Source organism: Bufo gargarizans, chromosome 1 (assembly GCF_014858855.1).
Source record: "Bufo gargarizans isolate SCDJY-AF-19 chromosome 1, ASM1485885v1, whole genome shotgun sequence".
Classification (NCBI taxonomy): Eukaryota; Metazoa; Chordata; class Amphibia; order Anura; family Bufonidae; genus Bufo; species Bufo gargarizans.
In genome coordinates this window covers 573,106,852-573,130,760 of record NC_058080.1, presented here as the reverse complement: position 1 = coordinate 573,130,760, position 23,909 = coordinate 573,106,852, and the positions used below count along the sequence as shown (strand labels likewise).

General features: G+C 43.1%; 1 protein-coding gene across 13 annotated transcripts in view; it reads right to left on the bottom strand.

Annotated features, from left to right (window-relative positions):
• Positions 1 to 23,909, bottom strand: part of PITPNM2 (phosphatidylinositol transfer protein membrane associated 2) — a 341,114-nt gene that overhangs the window by 41,070 nt on the left and 276,135 nt on the right. For 7 of the 13 annotated variants that reach the window (XM_044275701.1, XM_044275709.1, XM_044275704.1 and 4 more), the window contains 4 exons: positions 13,323 to 13,531; positions 10,220 to 10,395; positions 4,634 to 4,804; positions 548 to 697 (listed from right to left, as the gene is read on the bottom strand). In XM_044275701.1, coding sequence (XP_044131636.1) covers positions 548 to 697; positions 4,634 to 4,804; positions 10,220 to 10,395; positions 13,323 to 13,531 — 706 coding nt within the window. The remainder of the gene's footprint in view (positions 1 to 547; positions 698 to 4,633; positions 4,805 to 10,219; positions 10,396 to 13,322; positions 13,532 to 23,909) is intronic. The other 6 variants (XM_044275708.1, XM_044275712.1, XM_044275710.1 and 3 more) reach the window with 2 other exon arrangements.

Here is a 23,909-nt window from a genome sequence, read left to right as displayed (position 1 = left end):
TGGTTTACAATATTTGAACCATTCTGTGTACTGTATAGCAGTCAGTACTGTTCTGCATGAATGCTCTATAACACAATATTCCTTACCAGAATACACATGCTACTAGGGGGGAATGTAAGACACCTGGTGTAACATACTTGATAATGCAAGATATGTTGTGAGTGTTATATCAGTGCAGAATACTGATGGCATGAACAATTCCATAGAACTCCATGGTGCAGTATTCTGCACCTACCTCTTATGGACAAAATAAGGAGCCAACACACAAGTGTAAATGATACCTAAGATGTACTTAAACTGTGTAGTTTCTCTACAAACTGCTTAAGAAGTTCTGAAGTCACCCTGGCATCTCTAAACAATAGTGGGCAGCTGTTAACACCAGAGGTATTCATTTCCCCTGAAGAGGTATTATTATTACTAATATTAGTGAAAGCTCCTTTTTATACTAATGATCATGACAGCTGCTTGCAGAAAAGCTTTCAGCTTAGACAGCATACAGTAGAGAATCATGCTGCACAGGAGAAAAACAATAGGGGAGGATACACACACTCAGCGCAAGTGGCAGATTTACTGGAAGTGTCTTGGCAGCTTAGGACAGGAACAGCGATACTGGTTTCCATGACGCCATCTTGACGCTGGAGAGCAACCGCTGGGCTGCCTTCCATGAGAAGGATGGGGTTGTTCTGTACAGCCTCAACTGGATGGAGATGAGAGGGAAACATAAAAAAACAAGACAAAACGCTACACACATGTAACCAGACAATGTAACAAAGAACATAAAATCAGTCAACACGCCAGCTTTGGATATTAAAATTACCCATTGTGGCTGATGAGATTTACCATTTTGGGTCATGATGAATACAGCATCCCCTTACTAAGAAGTGGAACTTTTTTTTTTACACTATTAAGTGTAGCCAAATTTTGTTTTCCTGTTTTTCACTTTTTTCCAGTTTGTTCTTACTATGTAAAACAAATATATTTGTGTAGAAACCACCAAAAAGCAGGAAAATTACTGCTGACAGATTTGTTTATTTTCAATATAACGAAGTCTTCTGTAAATATTTAAAGGGCATCTGTCAGCAGATTTGTACCTATGACACTGGCTGACCTGTTACATGTGCACTTGGCAGCTGAAGGCATCTGTGTTGGTCCCATGTTCATATGTGCCCGCACTGCTAAGAAAAATAATGTTTTATCTTATGCAAATAAATCTCTAGGAGCAACGGGGGCGTTGCCATTACACCTAGAGGCTCTGCTCTCTCTGCGACTGCCGCATCCTCTGCACTTTGATTTACAGGGCCAGGCAGCGTAAATGTGATCACGCTTGGCCCTGACTTCTCCTAAAGTGTAGAGGGCGCAGCAGTTAAAGAGAGAGCTGAGTCTTTAGGAGTAATGGCAATGCCCCCATTGCTCCTAGAGACTCATTTGCATATATTAAAACTTAATTATTCTCAGCAATGCAGGCACATATGAACTTTGGACCAACACAGATTTCTTCAGCTGCCAAGCGCATATGCAACGGGTCAGCCAGTTCCATAGGTACAAATCTGCTGACAGATGCCCTTTAAGGTGCCCATACACCTTCAATAGCTGTCAGCTGAACAACTTTTCAGCCAACAGCTATCTTTTCTCCCACATACACATGAATGCTTGGTTCGTCCAAACATGTATGTGTTTTGAATGGGGAGAGATGAGAGGTGGCTTATATCCTGGAGAACAAAAAGATTGGAAGTTGAATTTCAACGCGCCTAATCCTTTTCTACCCTATCACCACCTGCTGGGGGAGAGTCAGCATCTCCCTATCTACAATAACAACAAACATTTGTAATGCGCATAAATGGGTCTCAAAGAGAAGGAATGTTTGTGGCACTCGTCCTCAACACCATCTAGGGTCAATTTCATGCCCATATATTCAAAATGAAAAATAAAGTAACCTTGCAATAGGTAACTATTTTTTTTTACTGTTTTTCTTACTGTATACAGCCCTTAGGCTCCATTGAGATATCCGTAGAATGGGTCCGCATCCGTTCTGCAATTATCCAGAATGGGTGCGGACCCATTAATTCTCTATGGGTCCAGAAGAGGTGCGGAGAGCACACTCAGCTCCGCAAGAAAACAGAGCAATTGCGAACAAGAATAGGCATTTCTATGGGGGTGCCGGCCGGGTGTATTGCCGATCCACAATTTGTGGATCCGCAATGCCCTACAGACATCTGAATGGAGCCTTATGCAGACCTATTTGTCTCATTGGTAACAGACAACATTCTGATCCTGCAGTCACACTTTCTTCTGCTTGGTAACCTACTGAATGTATGTTAGCATAAAATTAGGACTACATGGAAGAAAGTATGACTGCAGAGTAAGATTTCACAGAATATGTCTGTTATCTGGTACCATTTAGATGCACAGGTCTGCAAAGAGCTGTACACCATTAATTTTCAATTCCTGCATGTTATAGTGCATCAGTAGTAATAAGGCTGGGTTCACATTGCAATTTTCTCTTACGTTTAATTTATACAAATAACGTATACATGGCATCCAAATAATGTATACATGGCATCCATCACCATAGAGTTCCCAAAAAAAAAAAGGTGTCCATTAACGTCTGTTTTTTTTTTTAGATTCTGCATAGTACACTACACTTTTCCATCCTTTTTTTTACCCAATGTATACATAAAACGTGGGGAAAAATGTGACGTGAATCCAGCCTAAGTCAGTGCAACTGGACTTTTTTTTTTTCCTTGAAGACATTTTGCTAGTCATCCAACTGGCTTTCTCAATTAGAATGACTTGCATGAAAATTCTCCCACATTAAATACTGGTGATCTGTGCTTTAGTCATAGAGATAAGGTGTTAATACATTTGCATGACTGAAGCTATTAAGTGTGGTTAAACTGCCCAGGAGAGGTGTTAGAGCTGCAATGTAAGTGTCAGACAATAGATGTTGCACCCTTCCAAGTTCTTCCTTCTGCCCTATTTCACACTTTCACTGGCAATCTTGACATTCTTTTTTCTGTTTTTTTCTCAGTGTTAACAAACACCCAGTCTGGATAACCACAAGTTCTAAGGACCCCTTTGAGGTGTTCTATATTCCCTTGTCTTAGCCTTTACACTAGTTGAGATATTTTCAGCTCAATGGTGTAGGGTTCTGATGATGCCCAGTTTGTGATCAAGAGAATGGTGGAAGTGAAACAGCAGGTACTGGTCTGTTTGATCACAGTGAGGTTTGCATCGTAGACACAGAGAAGGACTGGTTCAAAAGAAGCGTGAAATAAGTTATGTTAGGTCGTAAAAACCCAGCTGGAACAGGGGTAGAGGAGTGTGACATCAAGGGGGAGATTTATAAAACTGGTGTAAAGTAGAACTGGCTTAGTTGCCCATAGCAACCAATCAGATTCCACCTTTCATTTTTTTCACAGCTTCTTTGGAAAATGAAAAGGTGCAATCTGATTGGTTGCTATGAGCAACTAAGCCAGTTCTACTTTACACCAGTTTGATAAATCTCCCCCTCCCCCCACCCAATGTCTGCCACTTAGATTGTGTTTATAACACCTCTCCTGAGGCAGTTTAAAGGGGTTATCCGAGATGCTGCATGATCTTGTGTGGCCGGCGCTTCCGGGATCTTAGATAGGCTGCTGTGTATGACACAAGTCTGTCATAGGCTCACAAGAAAGTCAATACATGAAGAGCTAATTTCTATGATTATAAACTGCAAGCAAATAAACTGATATAAGGAGAAGATTAAAAGGCAATAATTAACCAAAGAATGGGAACTGAGCCATAATAAGGGGGGATTCTGATATGAATATGGAAAATCATATTAATAACAGAAAGGAGCCAGTAATCACATTAACACTTAAAGAACCTCTATGTCCAAAATCCAAAGATGCATACTCAAAGGGTCAAAGACCACTTGAAAATGGAACACAGAATTGCTAACGATAAAACTTTCCAAACTAAAGTTCCTATTTAAAAATATGTGTCGCACTTCCTGTAACTGCACAGAGAGAAGGTGCTGCGCAAGGCCCCAACCATTACCAAGCTCTTAATGTAACCGAAATTGGGGATAAGTTAAAGGCAGTGTCCTGCCATATATTTTGATGGCCTATCCAACACTTATATAGAATATATTCAACTGAAGGACAGCTGTGATCATATTAAAAAAAAAATAACAAACCAATATGAACTGATATTAAAGAGTGACAAACAACAGGGATTCTTAAACACATGGTACTGAATATCTATAAATTGAAGCAAAAAATAATAAAAAATAAATGCAGGCTCTATTGGGCCCAACAATGTACCATATATAGGGCTTTTATACAAGGAAGAGAGCTGAAACGCTCACTTCCTGTCCAAAACCACAGACCATAATTCTGCTAAAGATCAGAAGCGCGATGAGAAAACAAGAGGAAGGACTAAGAGTGAAGAACCTCACCAATCTATACTACAGGAGAACTTAGGGCCACAGCCGAAACAAAATGCAATATTAAATGCAAAAAAGGCAAGGGAAGTCAGCTACAGCATGTGCACAGTTGTGCCATGACAGTGCAGACATTGACTAAAGAGCAGACTTTGTAAATTTTAGGTAAAATATTTTCTTGAATGTAAGAAATGAGCAGTGATGGCTTACCCAGGAGAGCAGAATTACCATCCCCTAATGGGAACCTCTGATATCGAGGGATATTGAAAGGAGGCATCAGATGGAACTTCTTCTCTAGAAGAGGTTCAATGCGGGATGCAGATGGATCAGCTGGATGGAACAGGTTGTAAACTTGCTGGCAGCCAGGCCTAAGCTGGAAAACTGAAAAACAATATATAAAAATGGTTAAAAGTTATGGACATAAGAGGTATGTTATTTATCTTGCGATAAGGCTTTCACTCTGTTGGGATATTCGGATATTGTGTACGAAATATAAATAGTGGCTTTTAATGTTTTGTTTTCAAAGAGGCTACTGGTGATTTACAATATCATAAGAAAGGAAGTCCACTGCATGTATCAAAGCAAAGTCTGACTTCAAGAAATGTATGCTGGTGGCTTACACTAAGGCAGTGTTTCTCAAGCTTTTCAAAATAAGTAGCCCCTAGTGACAAGAAGTTTGAACAGAGTACCCCAAGGAAGCTAACAGTGATAAATGTTAACAAAATAAGGCTCTTCTCACACTGCGGTCACAGGATGTGTTCCAAGCCTTTGTCAGTATAAATAACGCAGTATGTAGCGTTAATCTTCCTGTCAAAATGACAAGCACCACATTAGGAGCCATGATGGATAACTACTACTATAACTACTTGAGTAACAAAATGATGGCGTATTTATAATGATGAATGTTTAACCTCTCAGAGACCAATGAACGTATATGTAAGTCATTGCTCAGTAAGTAATTTATGGAGCGAGCTTAGATCCTGAACCAGATCTATACATGACAGGTGCCAGCTGTATTACACAGTTGACGGCCCGCCAGCAGTGGTCGAACCGAAGCTAGCTCTGATTTTGGATGTTTAAACTCTCAGATGCCACGGTCAGTAGTGATCGCGGCATCTGAGTGGTTAGACAGAGGGAGTGCGCTAATGCACACGACCGTTGGTGTTTTACGGATACCAGCTGTGTTCATTCAATATCCAGTCCAGTCCTATCCTTATTGGTAAGGCAGACAATAATAGGACATGTTCTATTTTTTGTGTGGAACGGCCATGTGTACATACAGACACTGAATGCACACAAAGTAATTTCCGCTTTTTTTGCAGCCCCACTGAAGTGAATAGTTATGCATATGGGCTGTAAAAAAATGCATAACTCCTAACTCTGTCTACCAATCAGCACTATCACAGTGGAGTCACAGGGTGCCGATGTGTTTTTATGCCAGCCAGAGGTCCTCTGCAGGCTCCCAAGCCTGTCACAATACAGCAACTATTACACCTTGCCTCTAGCAGGGTGTAATAGTATGTCGGTAAAATTGCTGTTCACGACAATACAGAAATATTGCTGTATCAAATGATCACAAGGTATACTAAGGGAATTAATAAAAATAGTAAAAATTGGTTGACTAAAGGTTTTAAGAATATATATATAAAAATGCAAATAAAAAACTGGCATTGCGACATTCGAAACAGTTTGATATATTACTTTATTTGTTACGTGCGTTGAACACTAAAATAAAAAATCCCTAATGCTGTTCTTTGGTCAACTCCCCTGTCCCAAAAATGTAATAAAAAATAAGTGATCAAAAAGTCACATGCACAAAAAAATTCACCCGCAAAAAAACTAACTCTCACATAGCTTGGTCAGTAGAAAAAAAAATGAAAGTTATGAAACTATATAAACTTGGTATTGCTGCAATCGCACTGACCTGCCAAATACAGTTAACTTTCTTTTTATTGCACCATGAAACCGAAAAATAAAAATAAAGTGGCAGAATTGCAGTTTTTTCCATTTCCACCCCACAAATAATTGTTTTGAAACTTTCTCAATGCATTATACAAGCCATTAAATGGTTCCATTAAATGTACAATCTATAAAAAGCAAGCCCTCATATAACATCGAAAAAATAAAAAAGTTATTACTCCCTAAAGGCAGGAGGGGAAAAACCAAAACGTTTTTGTTTGGTGCTTATGGGGTTATAAACCAACAACCCCAGTAAAATTTGCATATTTCATACCTAAGGCCCCCTTCACAAGGGGCGTGGCGGGTGAGGGCCGGATGCGTTCAGGGTGCATTGCGGGAAACCTCATCCACTTGATCGCGCAGCCAGGATCCTCTTCTTTGTTCTTCTTGAAGGACCTGCAAAGGGACCTTCACTGACGTCACATCACTCACCACATGGTGAGCGCGATGAAGTCAGCAAACGTCCTTTTGCAGGTCCTTCAAGAAGAACAAAGAAGAGGATCCCGGCTGTGCGATCAAGTGGATGAGGTGAGTAATGTTTTTTATTATTTTTTAACCCTCAAGTGACATTTCACTTTGTATTCTGTATTAAAGAATGCTGTTATTTTCCATGTTAACCATGTTATAATGGAAAATAATAAAGTAAATGGGGACCCGGGTTGCTCATCCCTCGTCTCCTTAGCAACCATGCATGAAAATTGCATCGCACCCGCACTTGCTTATGCTATGCGATTTTCACGCAGCCCAATTCACTTCTATGGGGCCTCCCGCGCGGAAAACTCGCCTGTGTGAAAGGGGCCTAAGTGTTCTGTTACATTAATTCTGATCTTATATTTATTATTCATTACTTTCTGTATAGTGCTTGTATATGCAGAGATGGATTTCTGCATGTCTCAAGAAGATTAAATATTTATACACAGTACTGGTAATTTCACATGAAGCGATCTAACCTAGTACGCTTTCTTTCACATAGAAATCTGTGCAAATACAGGGAAAACATGTAAGGCTACTTTCACACTAGCGTTTTAGTTTTCCGGTATTGAGATCCGTCATAGGGGCTCAATACCGGAAAAAAAACGCTTTGGTTTTGTCCCCATTCATTGTCAATGGGGACAAAACTGAACTGAACAGAATGGAATGCTCCAAAATGCATTCCGTTTAGTTGCATTCCGTTCCGCAACATGTTGTAGTTTGCTTTCTGTCCTGGGATGCAGAGCAAGACAGATCCGACATGACCTCCAATGCAAGTCAATGGGGACGGATTCATTTTCTCTGCCACAATAGAAAACAGATCTGTCCTCCATTGACTTTCCATGGAGTTCATGATCCGTTCAGAACAGATGCAGATGGTTGTATTATCAGTAACGGATCCAGCAAAAACCCCAGGCTGGGTTCACACGGGCGTGTCCGGATTAGGTCCGGATGCGTCCCGGTGTATTGTGGCAAACCTGCGCGATTAGGTACGCAATTGCAGTCAGTTTTGACTGCGATTGCGTTCCGATGTTCAGTTTTTATTGCGCGGGTGCAATGTGTTTTGCACGCGTGTGATAAAAAACCAACTGTGGTACCCAGACCCGAACTTCTTCACAGAAGTTCAGGTTTGGGTTAGGTGTTGTGTAGATGTTATTATTTTCCCTTATAACATGGTTATAGGGGAAAATAATAGCATTCTGAATACAGAATGCTTAGTAGGTGATCAATTGAGGGTTAAAAAAAATAAAAAAATTAACTCACCTTCTCCTCTTAATTGCGTAGTTCCCGGTCTCTTAAAGAAGTAAAGAAGAGACTGGGAACTACGTGATCAAGAGGAGAAGGTGAGTTAATTTTTTTTAACCCTCAATTGACCACCTACTAAGCATTCTGTATTCAGAATGCTATTATTTTCCCTTATAACCATGTTATAAGGGAAAATAATACAGTGAATAGACTGTCACCTAGCAACCATGCGTGAAAATCGCACCGCATCCGCACTTTCTTGCGGATGCTTGCGATTTTCACTCAGCCCCATTCACTTCTATGGGGCCTGCGTTGCGTGATAAACGCACAATATAGAGCTTGCTGCGATTTTCACGCAACGCATAAGTGATGCGTGAAAATCACAGCTCATGTGCACAGCCCCATAGAAATGAATGGGTCCAGATTCAGTGCGGGAGCAATGCGTTCACCTCCCGCATTGCACCCGCACGGAAATCTCGCCTGTGTGAAATCAGCCTAAGCCTGGTTAATTTTCATCCAAATATCCCAAGGTGACCATGCACTGTACTGACCCATAGACTATACCATTTTGTTTCTTAGACACAATCATACTAGAAAATGCCCTCAGCTTTTTGCACATGCAACTGTGACATTTCTAAAAGCCTAGTTTGTGTTCATGGTTTAGTAACCAATTACAAATGTTTTATGTTATCTATAAGCCTAGATTCCCCCTTCCTAACAAACAGCGGTGATTGTAAAGCACTAGTCAACACACAAGCAAGGCAACAACGGCAATAACCTTCTTTTACAAATCAATATGGCTAAATGTCAATTTATCCAATTTGATGTTCTCTCTCAGACTTATTAAAAGCGCATTCAGCTTAATAAAATGAAAAGCTGTATACACAGTCCTCACTTACACATGAAAATACCCACAATTATAAGTGCTACGAGTTATTACAGGATTCGAGACACTGTATGTGACCATAGGCACTGTGTAGATAAACATGGTCTTCACCAAGAAAAAAATGGTTTCTTATTAATATATGTTTTACTATTTACATACAAATTTACTAAAGACTTAAAGTGGTCATCTGAGATATAAGGTAAAGGTGCTGCAGCAGTCTATATACTGTATAGGCACATCATCAGTGCAGCCAAACAAACAAGGCCAGACGGGAAGGCCCAGAGTGGCAGAGGGTGAAATGGATGAGTATATGTTATTCTATGACCATTCCAGCCTGGGGGGAAGCTTTTGTTTAATAATACTGATAACCCCTTTAACATGTCATTTTCAGATCTCTTGAACCTACTTTGCCAAATATTGCAAAAATCCAAGGGTTTAAAACTCAAGATATGTTTTTTATTAAAGGCAACTGAACCTTCTGAGCTAGTGTATGTGAATACATTTAAAAAGCGGAAGGGCTTAGGGGGCTTTGCATCTTGAACAAATGTATTATTTTTGCAGGGTAAACTTTGCCATGCCATCTTTTACCAAACCTTCCCTCTAGCAGCTGAAGACTATCTGATCGGCAGGGCTCCAACACCCCACATCCCACTGATCTGCTGTTTTGCAGTAGCTCTGGGACTGGAACTACACAGCACGTTCCACTGTGTGATGGACACAGCTGGTTACTGCAGCACTGTTCCCATTGAAGTCAATGGAATCACTGTGGACCGAGCAGTGCAGAAGAGCTGATCAGTGGGGTGTCGAAAAACTGCTGTGAGAGTGATGGTGTATCCTGAGGAAGAATCCTGGACAACCCCTTTAAATAGGATAATATTCCATTGATATCACTGCATTTGTAACAAAATGATCAGTCAAAACAAAATCAATTTATTGAAACAGGAGTTCAATTTCAAACCTCGTTCACTCTCAATAAATCTAAATTCACTGACTGGTGCCAAGGTGCACATATATAGACCTTGAATATTTAACTTCATTTAACAGTTGCCAGCAACTGTGAACATATCTAAATCCATGGGGAACACTGACTGTTGGTACACAATGAAACTTCTCAATTAATGCTATATGTCAATAATGTAAAGCATGTGTAAAGAGGTCACCCTCTACATGTAGTAATAGTGGATGATACTTATTACATGTCGCTTTTTAAGGGGTCTTTAACATGCAACGCTTACTGTCGAGAGCAGGAATCACAGTCTTCCTCAAAGCCAGTACTAGTCCAAGAGGGGACCCAAATAAGAAGAAATCGGAAATCTCAAATTCAAACTTCCCAATGCTGCCTCCATCCAGCATTGTTGAGCTGCTCGATCTTCGAGACCCTGGATCATTTCTCAGGACGCTTGAGTGTAAACTGTAAAGACATTTTGTGAATCTTTAAAGGGAGTATTACTTTTGTGGGCACAAAACTGCTGACACTGCACTGTAAATGAACTTTGTAAGCCACTGACGCAAGTGCACTGGTGGAGGAACCACAGGCTGCAGTGATTTAGGTTCAGTGTATGAGCAGCTCTACAGTCCTTTCCCTCTGCTGTGACTGACAGCTGTGGCATCCAACAATGAGACTGCTATAGTTGGCACTCAGAGATAAGGAGAGGAGCTGTGGAGCTGCTCATACACGGAGCATGAAGCATTGCAATCTGCTTTCCTGCCCCTAATGCCCTTGTGGAACAGCACCTATGGCAGTCAAAGTAAATTTTTACAGCAAAACATTAATTTAAAGACAGAGATATGCATTACCTCCTGCACCTGCTCTTACCTATGTAGTGCCCTGGAGTGGGGCACTACCATTTTGTCACCTGGCTATGAGTTAGCAATGTATCCTAGCAGTATATTTATTATAAGGTCTTCTCATTTAGTGCCTTAATATTATTATGCATCTGTTTTACATGTGATATGCCTGGTTTTCCAGCAGTATGCATGGTTATGGCAGCTGACCTTGACTGTTTATTTTGTAATGCTATCTTTAGCTTCAAGTTTTGGTTACTGTCTCAAACAGGAGTGGGGTGTCTTGTACCTGTTGTCCCCCTCTAAGATACAAAGTATGAGGAGTAAGCTGCTCTACGAGCTGCTTTCCAAAAGCTTCAGGAGCAGGAGGGGAAAACACTTCCCTCACTGTGCCTTTTCTGATCTCTTTTTACTCTCTCATTCAAGTCCTCTAACTTCCTGAAAACCCCTCATTTGGTGGGAAACAGGAAAACACACTTCTGCCCAAATGGGGCAGAATGGAATGGTTAGTTCCATTCTTTCTAAAGGAATCTGCCAGCACATATGCCACCAGGCACATCACATGTAAAAACAGTTGCATAACTTGCAATAAATATACTGATGGGATACATTGCTAGACATAGGAACCCATAGCCAGGTGACAAAATTGAAGTGCCTCACACCTATATCTGTCAGCAGTTTTGTATCGACCAAACTGCTGACAGACTCCCTGAAACACATAATACAAGGCAATATCACTACTACATACATGGATGCATGATGAACTACAAACAAATGGGAATTAATCTGATCTGAAGACAGTGTTAATTTCTATGATCTCCTTTACTGCTGTTTATTCAGCCGCATCTGTACTGCACTTCCCTGACTGGCTGCTTACAGGTTCAGAGGAGTGCTGGATGAGGTAATGAAAGCAGGCTCTGGTGAAAGGGAACACTATTGTTGAATATGATATGGGGGGACAATGGCAATTGCTGCTTGGTGACACAGTGCTTTTCAATGTTAAGCCTACATCCCATCCTCTGTTATGTGGTGCCACTGCTCTGATTCAATGCATCGTTGCTACACTGCTCCTCCTTGTCACCTGACATAATTGTCATTGGGTCACCTGATCAGAGGGACGTAAACCCATACAGAGCTGAGAACAGAAGGGGGCTGGTTTAATGGAATGAGGGAAATAAGCCTCGTCCCCCGATGCTGTGTGGTTGATAAGGCATCGTCTCGACAGGGAGAGGGAAGTAAAGAAGAGAAGCAGAATGGAGGAGACTGTCATACTTACCAGTACCTGGAAGTTTATTAAAGTGCAGGAAGCGCTGTACAAATATTAAACTTGGTAAGGAAATTATGGTATGCATTGTGATGCTGTATAAGGCCTCTTGCACACGACCGTATGGCTTTTTCAGTATTTTGTGGCCCCCAAAAAACGGATCTGCAAAAAATACGGATGACGTCCTTGTGCATTCCATTCCGGAAGCTGGCCCTTAATAAAACAGTACTATCCTTGTCCGTTATGTGGACAATAATAGGACATGTTCTATCTTTGAACGGAATGGAAATACGGAAACGGAAGGCATACGGAGCACCTTCCGTTTTTTTTGCGGATCCATTGAAATGAATGGTTCCGTATACGGAATGCAAACAGAAATAAAAAAAAATGTTCGTGTGCAAGAGGCCTTAAAGTAATATGTTTAACTGACCACTGGACAACTCCTTTAAGAACAGACCTCATCAGTGTTAACATTTTGTTTTTCTCACTACTGGGATATAATCTATTATAGAAACAATTTAAGAGTCAAGGAGCTGCATTCAAGGTCCCTAGAATATGGCAGGTTGGCAACCACTGATCTGCCACTCCCTACAATAAACAGATATGGACCTAGAGGCCTATACTGGGTATAGAAACTTAGACTGTTCACATTATATGATTACAAGTAAAGGTGGATTTACACAGCCCAATATTCGGGCAGATTATCAGGAATGAGTGTTCCTGCGAATGCTCGTTCCCGACAATCTGCACCTCTAAAGGTGCAGCCGATTACCCGATGAACGAGTGAAACGCTTGTTTATTGGTTGAAACAGTCGTTCATGCAGGCAAGTAAATTATCATTTTGCGGCAGCAGACCGTGCTGTCTCAACAGCGATTTGCTGCCCATAAAGAATGCAGCTGTATGATTGCTATTGCGGTCACTCATCCTCATTCTATGGAGATGATCACTGCATGTACTGTAAATGCGGTGCTTAACCTCCACTTAACGAGCAGCTGACTGTCGGGATGGAGCGCTTCCTTCCTGCATTGAGACAAGATGTCACATTAAAACTTTCCTTAGCCTAGATACCGTATATCTTCTATTCTCTCTCCTATGCGGGAGGATGGGATTTATTTTGCGTTCTTAGCAGAACCACACAATAATAAGCTGTATTGAAATAAACCCTTAGCTTCAAAACTATTTTCCTTCAATTTTCTTTTTTTATGTACAATGTCCTAAAAACACGGGCAATAAATCTGAAATATAGAAAGTGACCCATCACCGCTGAAAGAGATTCCTATTTACATACCTAGAAAGAAAAGCTTGATGTTGCTTGATGGTGTCCAGCTCGTATGTGGAGGAATCACTTTTCTTTCGTGGAAGCTGTTTCTTTGGATCTTCACTGTTGCTCCGAGGTATGTCAATGTTACTTCGGCTCAAGTGCCTGCTAGTCTCCAGGTTTGAACTACTGCAGTAACTGTTGTTGACGCTGATGCCTGGAGACAGGAGGTCTGTGTCCTGGAATAAATAGTGAACAGGTCAAAGCCTCCGCAAGGTAATGTGTGTATTCAGTCAGCATCATCTTACTGGATTTGTTGAATAAAAAGAGAAACATTGGCTAGGCTACTAAATTCATACAGATAGTAAATGTATCATAACTGTGCCGTTAGTGACCACCAATATGCCATCTGATGGCAGTAACTAGGGGTTCTTGGACTAGGCTACCTCATTTTTATTTGTAAACTAGAACCTAGTTCAGTAATGGTCCAAATCAGCAGAACCAGAATGCTTAAAGAGTGACGGTTTATTAGTCTTAGTTTATTATTAATATTGTGTAGGGAGGGGGATGTTAAACATTTTTGTAATGTACTTAATTTTTATTAAGGAAAGATGTTTTTTTCTACTGGAAAACGGGGCATAAGAGTCTTCTTAGCAAAGCTCTAACAGTATTGCTAAGAAGAATCTATCTTCAGAAGATGCCCCTCGTGTCACTACCTCAGTACCTGACCATGGACATGTGGCCTAACTATCTCTGCCCATCTCCCTATCTATCTGACTTATTACATACAGGGATCTTTAGTTCTCAATAACGCTAGTTACAGCTTAGATAATAGACTCTTTAAACCGAAACAACACTTTAACACCATAGTTGCTGCAGTCAATAGCGTCCACATCCAAGTGCTTCAAGTGGAAGGGGGCTCCCTCTGTCACCCACTGACACCCTCGTAGGGTGCCAGTGCCTTTACATAGCATTCAGAGTTCTAAACAAGGCCGCCAGGCCTGCTTCCTGTGTATGCCTATAAAGTCATGCCAGAGGCAAGTCCTAATATAGTGCACTAGATGCTGTAAGTGTTGTAGTGTATTATATAAGCATCCATACTATTGCCTGTAAATATGTGAATAATAATTCAATGTCCTCTCAAAGAAAATAAATCCACCAAAAAAAAAAAAATGTGGGAAAAAAATAAAAAACCTTTCCACATACTGTAATTGGAATTCCCTCATTTGTAAAAAAAAAATTCTTGTTATTTATCCCAAACAGAGAACGCCAGTAAAACAAAATGCAGGTTTTTATTTATGTGCAATCCTAAAAATGGAATAAAAAGTGATCAAAGAAGTCTTGGATATCCCAAACTACAATGCATCCCACAAAGATCAAGCTCTCACATAGTTTTGTTTAAAAAAAAAAAATCTAAAAGTTAAAAACAGTTATGGGTCTTTTTGATGCAAAAAAAAGGGCAGGGGTGCAAAAGTATACCATGTTGTAATCTAATCAATGAGTTATGTGTACAACAAAATGGTGCCATTAAAAAACTTGTCCTGGTTACAGCTACAATAGCAGAACAATTAAAGGGTTATATCTCTTGGAATGAAACAATGAAAAAAATGAAAAAAAAAATATAGTTTGATCACTAAAGTGCAACTCAGGCTGGACACTAAAGGTATGTTCACACAGCGGATTTTGCTGAGTTTTAACCCCATTGAATCGAGCCAAACCAGAACAGACAGCATTAAACAGCATCAGTGCCTTTGAGAAGCTCTCGGGTTTCAGGGTAAACATAGCCAAATGGGGGGCAGTGTTTGAGGGAATTTTTAGTACAGCAGCGACGCTTCTATGAGGGAAAGTAATAAATAGGAAATGCCATGTGGTAGGCAGGGACAGAGGAGCCAGCGCACGGCTACCAACCTCTCATCACTGATATATCAGCACTGTGCCATTAACAGTTCTGGTAATGTACTCTGAGAATTAGCGAGGTGACACAACTGATAGTTTTAATATAGGTTATTTCATGGTCAGATAGGGATTTTATAACATTTGATATTAAAAGCTAAGTTTTAAAAGTATTATCAAAGACATATGATAAAACAAGGCAAATAGTAGTCTATATGACTAATTGTAAATACGGTACTTAACACAGCCAAATGTGCAGTACTGCAGCTACAACGAGGAAGGAATGACATGACCAGACAGGGGTCTTTGTGTGGAATACAGACAGCCAAAGTATAACTTACTTGGGGATCAAGGATGGACGCACGACAGATTCCCTATATAGACTTTACACTCATCTACTGCATAAGATAGTTCAAGAACTACGCAAATGGCATAATATGCCTCTGTCACTCTTGGGGAAGATACATCTAATTAAAATGATGAGCTTCTCCAGACTCTTATACCCTCTTCAGTCACTGCCCCTATTGATATGCCTATTCTGTGCCCCTGTGGCTGTGCTGAGACTGCACAGGGCCGCCCACTCACCGAGGATGTGGCTACTAACAGGCACTCGACAGCCCCTGCAGAGTGTGGAAGACAGTGCTGCTGGCGCGTTATGCCTGCAGCTAGCTCCACCCCGTCTCCCTCTCAGGCTCCTCTCTGGCAGTGTGCAGCACCTCATTCCATGCTCCGATGCTCTCCTTTGCCCTGCGAATCGTGCAGGACAAAGGCTTTTTCTGGAGTGTACCGGGCTCTCTATGGGTAAAACTAGGCGGAGGCTTCCGCCCAACAGTGAGCCCGGTGATGTCAGCGGGACTAATAAGCAGGCTTTTCCTGTAAAATGGTTAGTGCAGCACTAAAGATTGCCCATCAAAGCCTGTGACGTCACCAGGAACACTGCTGGACGGAAGCCTCCGCCTAGCTTTACCCATAGAGAGCCCAGTACGTCACCGAAACTCCAGAAAAAGCCTTTGTCCTGCGCGATTCACCACAGGGTAAGGCTCCGATGCTCATGTCAGAGGGCTTGCCTGGGTGAAAACGGGGATATGTCTTTTAAATGGCCGTATTTTCAAGACTAGTACAGGACATGTATTCTGTGCAGAACGGAAGTAATTCATTTTCTACATCCATATGTCTGGGCAGCAAAGGACAGGGCATGTGTGTCCTATACTTGTCCGCAAAATGCATTGAAGCGAATGGGTCCACAAAAAAATGTAGATGACACATGACCCTCATCTGCAGTTTGCGGACCATAAAATAGATACAGTCGTGTGAATGTAGCCTTAAAGGCAGGGGTGCACCACCAATGAGGCCAGGTGAGGCGGTCACCTCAGGCAGCACCAGGTAGGGGCAAGAGGGGGGCAGCAGAAGGGCCATAGGCAATGAACGTTTTCATTGTGGCGAAGGGGATAGGTTAAGAAATTGGCTTTGGAAGGGGGGGGGTGCAGTTTCAGTTTTCACCTCAGGCACCCCTGGCTATGGGGACACCCGGAATTTGAGCAAGGTAGGAGTAGTGGTCTCTTTAAAGCACATGATGCATGACTCAGATCATGTCACGGTCATATTGGTGTTTGACCGTGACGTGGTTGCCATGCAGACTGGTTGCCGGTGGCAACGTGTTGTTGGCAGTTTGCATGTGCACTTTCCCTTTAAGGTTTGCCTCCCTGCTGTTTGGTGAGCAAGGGGTTAATCTTTTTGCTAGTGGGGATTAAGGTGTTTCCTGGGTGTGGCCGCGCGCTTGATATATACTTGTAGCTTGCTGGCTAGGTGCAGTTGTACTACAGCCTTGCTTGGTTTTGGAGCTTTGCTCCTTGCCTGGGTGTTTCTGCCCAGTCCTTGAGGGCCACCTTATGGAACATAAATTGTCCTCCCTTATGAACCTTCACTCTCACTTGTTGTATGTGTGGTGTGGGTTTATGTTCTGGGTGTGTGAAGCGTTTTGTTGGTTGCTACATGTCTTGGCTGTGTTGGTGTCCCCTCGTCCGTTCTCGGTGGTTCCTTGCTCTTGGGCTGGTTGCTGGCAGCATTCCTTTGGTGTACTGGCTGTGTGCTGGTTGGGGAATCCTTGCTGGCAGCTGCCCAGAGTGTGAACTGTGTCTGAGATTGATGCGGTGCTCAGTACAGTTTCTCCTGACTGCTTGTTGGCTGGCTGCCAGGGGCCTAGTTGGTGGTCCTGACATGCTGGCGGCAGTTTTGAGGGACATGCTGACGCCAAATCTGCACTTTTTTTGGTTCCCCCGTTATGTTTTGGGGAGGGAGTGTCACGGCTTGGTGGTAGTTTGCCGTGACACTTTTGCTGTGCATGATGGTTGCCGGTGGCAATGTGTTTGTTATGCATGCATGTGCACTTCTCCTTTAAGACTGTTTCCCTTCCCTTTTCTGGTGTGTATGAGGTTAATGTGTGTGCAAGGTGGAGCTGGGTGTGGGCTCTTATTGTTCTAAATCTGAGGTCAGATTGTCTTCAGTGTCTTGAGGAGATGGTGCTTTTACATCTGCCCAGTCCTTGAGGGCCGCCTTATGGGACATCGATGTCACCCCTTTTGTGTCTGTTTCTGTTACCCTACCTCACTTGTTGTATGTTTGGTGTGGTTTTATGTCTGGGGTTGTTATGTCTGGCCTGTTTGGTGTTTCAGGTCAGCATGGATGCCAGACATATCCTTTATATGTCCTAAACTCCGGAAGGAGGTCCCTGGAGTTCCCCAGAGGGAGAACTACAAGCAGCGTGGCCTGGTGCTGCCATGGTTCATGCCTTGGTGGTTAAGGCTGTTACTACTGGATTCTGTCTTTGGTGTTTGTGCTAGGTCCTGCCTGGTGTGTGTGTTTGGGCCCATGCGCATTACCAGGATCCAGTGGTAGCGGCATGGACGGCTCGAGTTCCTGTTTGCAGCTGTGTCAGGTAGGTGTCCATGTTGGTCTTGTTGGCAGTGGTGTTTTCTGCCTCTGGACACTTACCTGTTGTGTCATCCACTGCTGGCTGCTTTCTTCCCCTTTGTTGCTAGGCCTGTTGGAGACTCTGATTCCTCTGTCGTGGGGGAATCAGTTGTCTCCACCTTTTTATGCCATATTGCAGGGACAGTTAGGGTCAGTAGGGTCCAGGTTCGAGAGTATGATCCCCCCCTACCATCGAGGGCGGCTCATACAGTCAGGAGGTTAGGGATAGGATTTAGGGATGCTTAGTTGGTTTCCAGCTCCCTTTTCCCTGTTTCCAGGCCTAGCTGCTAACTTAGTTTCATTACATTGTACGGTGGAGGTTTTTCCCCCACTGTGACAGTATTTTCCATAAAGGCATCTCTGTTTTGCCTTCGGAAGAGGGCGCAGCATATGTCGCCTGCAGTTTTCTGGCGCACATGCTTATCCTCCGGGGGGAGAGTGAAAGAGGAATCCTGTTAACAGTGCGGTTGTCTGTAACAGTGGTTGCAGTTGGTGTGAACAGGCACTTGTGTTTGGGTCTCCTCTCGTCCATGTCTCAGTGGTTCTGTCGCTTGTGTTGTGGTGGCTGGCTGCATTCCTTGTTGAACTGGCTTTAGTGTATGCTGGTGGGGATGCATGCTGGCAGCGACTTGGTGTGTGCCGTTTCTGAGTGTGGAAGCAGTGATCAGTGCGGTCTCTCCTGGCTGTTTGTTTGCTGGCTGCCTGGTTTCAAGGTGGTTCCGGGGGCTGGCAGCAGTCCTGGGGAGACTCTCTTGCACTGACACTCATTCTGTTCTTTATTTTTTTTCTTCCCCCATACCTGTTTGTGGGTTCCTCACTAGCTTCCCCTTTTCTGTTTGGGGGGCTTTAAAGGGGTGGGAGTGTCACGGTCATATTGCTGTTTGACCGTGACATGGTTGCCAGTGGCAACGTGGTGTTGACAGTTTGCATGTGCACTTCCCCTTTAAGGTTTGCCTCCCTGCTCTTTGTTGAAGAAGGGGTTAATCTTCTTGCTAGTGGGGATTAAGGTATTTCCTGGGTGTGGCCACAGGCTTGATATATACCTGTGGCTTGCTGGCTGGGTTCAGTTGTACTTCAGCCTTGCTTGGTGTTGGAGCTTTGCTTCTTGCCTGGGAGTTTCTGCCCAGTCCTTGAGGGCCATCTTATGGAACATAAATTGTCCTCCCTTATGTACCTTTACCCTTACTTGTTGTATGTGTGGTGTGGGTTTATGTTTTTTGTTGGTTGCTACATCTCTGGGCTGTTGGTGTTGGTCCCTGCATGTATGCTATTAGTCACCCGGTATGTTGATGCCTCCGGAAGGGGGCTGGTTTCCCGGAGGGGTGAACCATGAGTCTGGATGCAGTGCTGTATGGGGCCCAGGCAGTATCAGGTGTGCTGGATTCTGGTGTGTGGTGTTTGTACGGTGTCCTATTTGGTGTGTGGGCATCTGTACTTATGCACGGGCTCTAGTCGTGGTGGCTGTGGCTGTGGCAGGTAAGTGTGTTTATGGTGTTCTTACCTGCCGACTCTGTTGCTGTATTCAGTCGTCCACTTTTCCCTGCAGATAGGTCTGTGGAGACTCTGCTTCATCCGTGTCTTGGATGAACCTGGTTGTCTCTTGTCCCTGTCTCCTAACCTCAGGGATTTTCAGGGTTCTGAGGTTCCAGTGTATGGGCCCTCCTATCTTAAGGGTCATCTCATACAGTTAAGCGAACAGGGCCAGATTTAGGGATGCTATAGGAGGTGTCCAGCTCCCTTTTCTTGGCAGCCTGGTCTAGCTGCTACCCCTATCCCTTTAACATTGTACGGTGGGGGGGTTTCCCCCACTCCCCACCGTGACAGATCATAGGTGGCTGACATATCAGGAGGTCAGAGACAAATACAAACTTAGCCCCTGTAGGGCATACACTTCTCCAAGGCCAGGAAATTTCTCACTGACAGATTATCGGATCTTTCGAAAGAAGCCAATCAGAATGTCTTTGATAAGATCCTACTGAGAGGGACAAGTTCCCAATATATATCTCTGCTCTACTCACAGGTTAGAGAAGCTTTAGGGGATGGACTGCCCTCTCAGTCATTCATACTAGAGGATCAAGAGGCAGGGGACAAGATTCTGAAAGGTTGGTGGGCACTGAGAAAATCACTAAATAAAACTTGGAGAGACATACAATTCAGGATAATGCATAATGCTACCTATGCTTTCAATCTGCCACCAGCCCCTAGTAGACCAAACAGAATAACCAGCTTCCCAAAATGTCTCACCACGCACAGACCTGTATCATGGTCTTTGGGCGTGCCCGCAAACTTTTTCACTATGGGGTCAAGTGGCGCAAATAGTCAAAACATTAATATTCCTCTTAGACCTATGACTTATCTCTTCAATTACTGGGAGGAGACGGGAAGTGAGGGCCCTAACGAAAAACACCTTCCAGCGCTTTTTCATGCCATTTGCTTGGTGACTAAGAGGTGCCTTTTACAGCACTGGTTGCAACCCACGATTCCATCAAGAGGGTCAATCCTTCAAAACCCGAAGGGTCTATTGTTATTAGAGCGTAGAGAAGCCGAGAGGTGTTAAGAGGGAAGTGTAGACAAGTTCTTTAAAAAATAGCGCTGTTGGGGAGGCGGAGCCAGCGCCGAAACGGAATGGACGCGAGTGTCTGAGCTCTGTGACACAGACACGTCTCTACTCCAGCTAACGCAAGCACCTTGGTCAAAAATGGGCAAGATCGGCCAACAAAGGTCTGGGGACCTTTCCCATCATCCAAAACCCCCCACGGGCGGTGGAGATATGGACAAATTTATAAAGAAAGCGGCAGCCATATACGCCGCAAAAGAATCTAAGATGGCGCTTGGCACTCAAAAGGAGACTGAGGACAGTGATCCTGATCTGCAGGAGGACACCAGAAGGCTCTAGGAGCCACAAAAACCTCCCGATCCCGAGGAAATACCTGGACACGGCTCTCTTAAAAGCCCTGGATCCACTTGTAGGAGAAATATAATCCCTGAGACAAGATATTTGAGTGGAAGCCCTGGAAAACACACAAGCTGCCATATTGGATTTCCACACTGCGGCAACTACCAGCTTGCAGAAATGTCAGGTGCACTTAAATGTGGTCTATACAGCACTGGAGGACCAAGAAAACCGCAGCAGAAGAAATAACTTGCGGTTCCGAGGTATTTCGGAGACTGACACAACAACGGAGGTACCTGAAATAGTTAAGGCTATCTGTGCGAATCTAATGGGTCCAGAACTCTCTAACCCAATAACCTTAGACAGAGCCCACCGGGCGCTCCGTCAGAAACCAAGTGCCTCTGATCCCCCCAGAGATATTATTTGCTGCTTCCTTGATTACCAAGTCAAGGAAGCCATCTTGATTAAGTCCTGTAACTCACAAGTGGTGAAATACAAAGGGACAGATCAGCATCTTCCAAGATTTGGCTCTGATCACTCTTAGAAAGAGAAGGGCCCTAAAACCACTAACAGACTGGCTCAGGAATCTCAAGATATTGTACAGATGGACTTTCCCATTTGGCCTTTCCCTTTCTTTCAAGGGTAGATGTGTTTCCATTCGGAACCACACAGACCTGGGTCCAATGTTTGATATGCTGGATATCTCCCCTCTGGAAATCGAGGATTGGGACCTTATTCAAGACTTAACCCTTCTTCCAGAAGTTCCCAGGAATACTCCCTTTGAAACCCGCTCAACGCCAGAAGAAAAATAATTGACTTTTGATCCCAAGTAGCATCGCCTCAGAGGTCTTCTGAAGTGACCACTGGATGTCTCCTCTGTCATCCTCCAAACATTATATTGACCAATTAATAGTAGTGAGCCCCTGTAGATCTTAATAGAGGACATTTTGAATAGTATTTCCAGATATCTCCTCCCTTGATTCATACTACACATCTGGTTTCCTTATTCTCCATCTCCCCCCGCCCCATCCGATTCTACCCCCCCATACTAGAACCCCCTCCATTTCCCGTTCCTTCTCCTCCCTTTTACTACACCCCTCCTTCCCCAGAATTCAAGCTTAAAAGGCTCATTTATGGCCCCTGAGATAATGGCATACCTGTGCACTCTCACCCCGCGCCCTTCCATAGTTGTCTTCAACTGTAGAGTCGTTGTCAATTGACTGTTTTACACAATTTCCCCCCTTCTCATGTTGGCGCGTCAATACCCATATTTCTTATGTTTTTTTTATCTTCTTGTTATTAACAGGTCATTGGAATATCTTCTGAAGCGGGTCGGACTTTTCAAACATCAGATCAAATTGATCTAACAAGATCCTCTAAAGGATGAGTACCTCTTTTGGATAATGCACATATCACAACCCTTTCAGTCCATGTCAGTGCTGATGGTCTCTCTTGATAAACCCAAAGATGGCTCTTAGAGTTGCCTCATATAATGTACGGGGCTGCAATTCACCTTCCAAAAGAAGCCAAATATTTGGGGTTCTGAAGAGAGATCAGGCCACTGTCGTTTTTCCTCAAGAGACACACTTCAAGCACAACCATTACCCCAACCTCACACATTCTTCTTTCTCCAAGTGGTTTCACTGCGGTTCACCCTCCTCCAACTCTAGAGGAGTCATTATAGGCTTCCTAAAGAAAGTTCCCCTTTTTTATTTATTTTTTATGGATTAAATTAGTGACACTGATGGGAGATACATAATGATCAAAGGTACTATAGGACAACATCTCTATACATTCATAAATGTATATTCCCCTAACAGCAATCAAATACGGTGGTTAAAAGAATCCCTACAAGTAGCAGATTACTTCAGAGAAGGTATTTGAGTCTTTGGAGGGGATTTTAATTTAGTCCTAAACCCACTTTTAGAATCTTCCTCACACAAATCTGCTCAATCTCAGAAAGCCTTAAGATCTCTGGTCAATGCTTGCCGAGCGTCACCTTGTAGATGCTTGGCGGATTCTACACCCTGAATCTAGGCACTACATTTTTTATTCTCTGGTACATGGTTCATACCAACGCCTGGATCACCTGTTTTATATTCAAAGACCATCTCCAGCTGTGTTCGGAGGCCGACATAGGTTCCATTATCCTGTCAGACCAGGCCCCGGTTTACATCACCATTTCAGCTCTCAGACAACGCCGCTCTACCATGAAGTATCGCTTGAATGAACAACTATTAGGTAATCCAGACAACTTATCTCGTTTACATCTATTAGAAGATTACTTTTCAACCAATGGCACCCCTGATGTCTCTCCACCACTATATGGGATGCTCACAAGACCTTCATCAGAGGCCATTGTATTAACCTAGGTGCCCACCTTAAAAAAGACCTACACGATTAACCTAGGTGCTCATAAACGTTCTACACTCCAAACTCACTTAACAGAATCAAACGCATGTAGAGCCACCCTTAAAAATCTTCTAAATACAGCGTCTGCAAAATACTCTCTCCATTCCCAGCAAAAAAGATTTTCTCATGGTAATAAAGCATCCAAATTTGTGATCCAAAGGCTTAAGAGAAGGAAATTGAACAATGATGTTCACAAACGAAAAAAAAAAACACTGGCTCCTTTACCTTCGACTTTGAGAAAATTGCCTCTCAATTTAGAGATTTCTATGAAACTCTTTACAACCTGGACTCTTCACAACAGACTCCGGAGGGGGGAAAGACTATCTTCCTGGAAGCTCCTTCCTAGAAGGGCTGGACCTTCCGGTCTTATCTGAAACTGACAAGCAACAATTGAGATCCCCTTTTTGTTCTGGAGAACTGTTGGAGGTCATCCAGGAATGTCCCAAAGG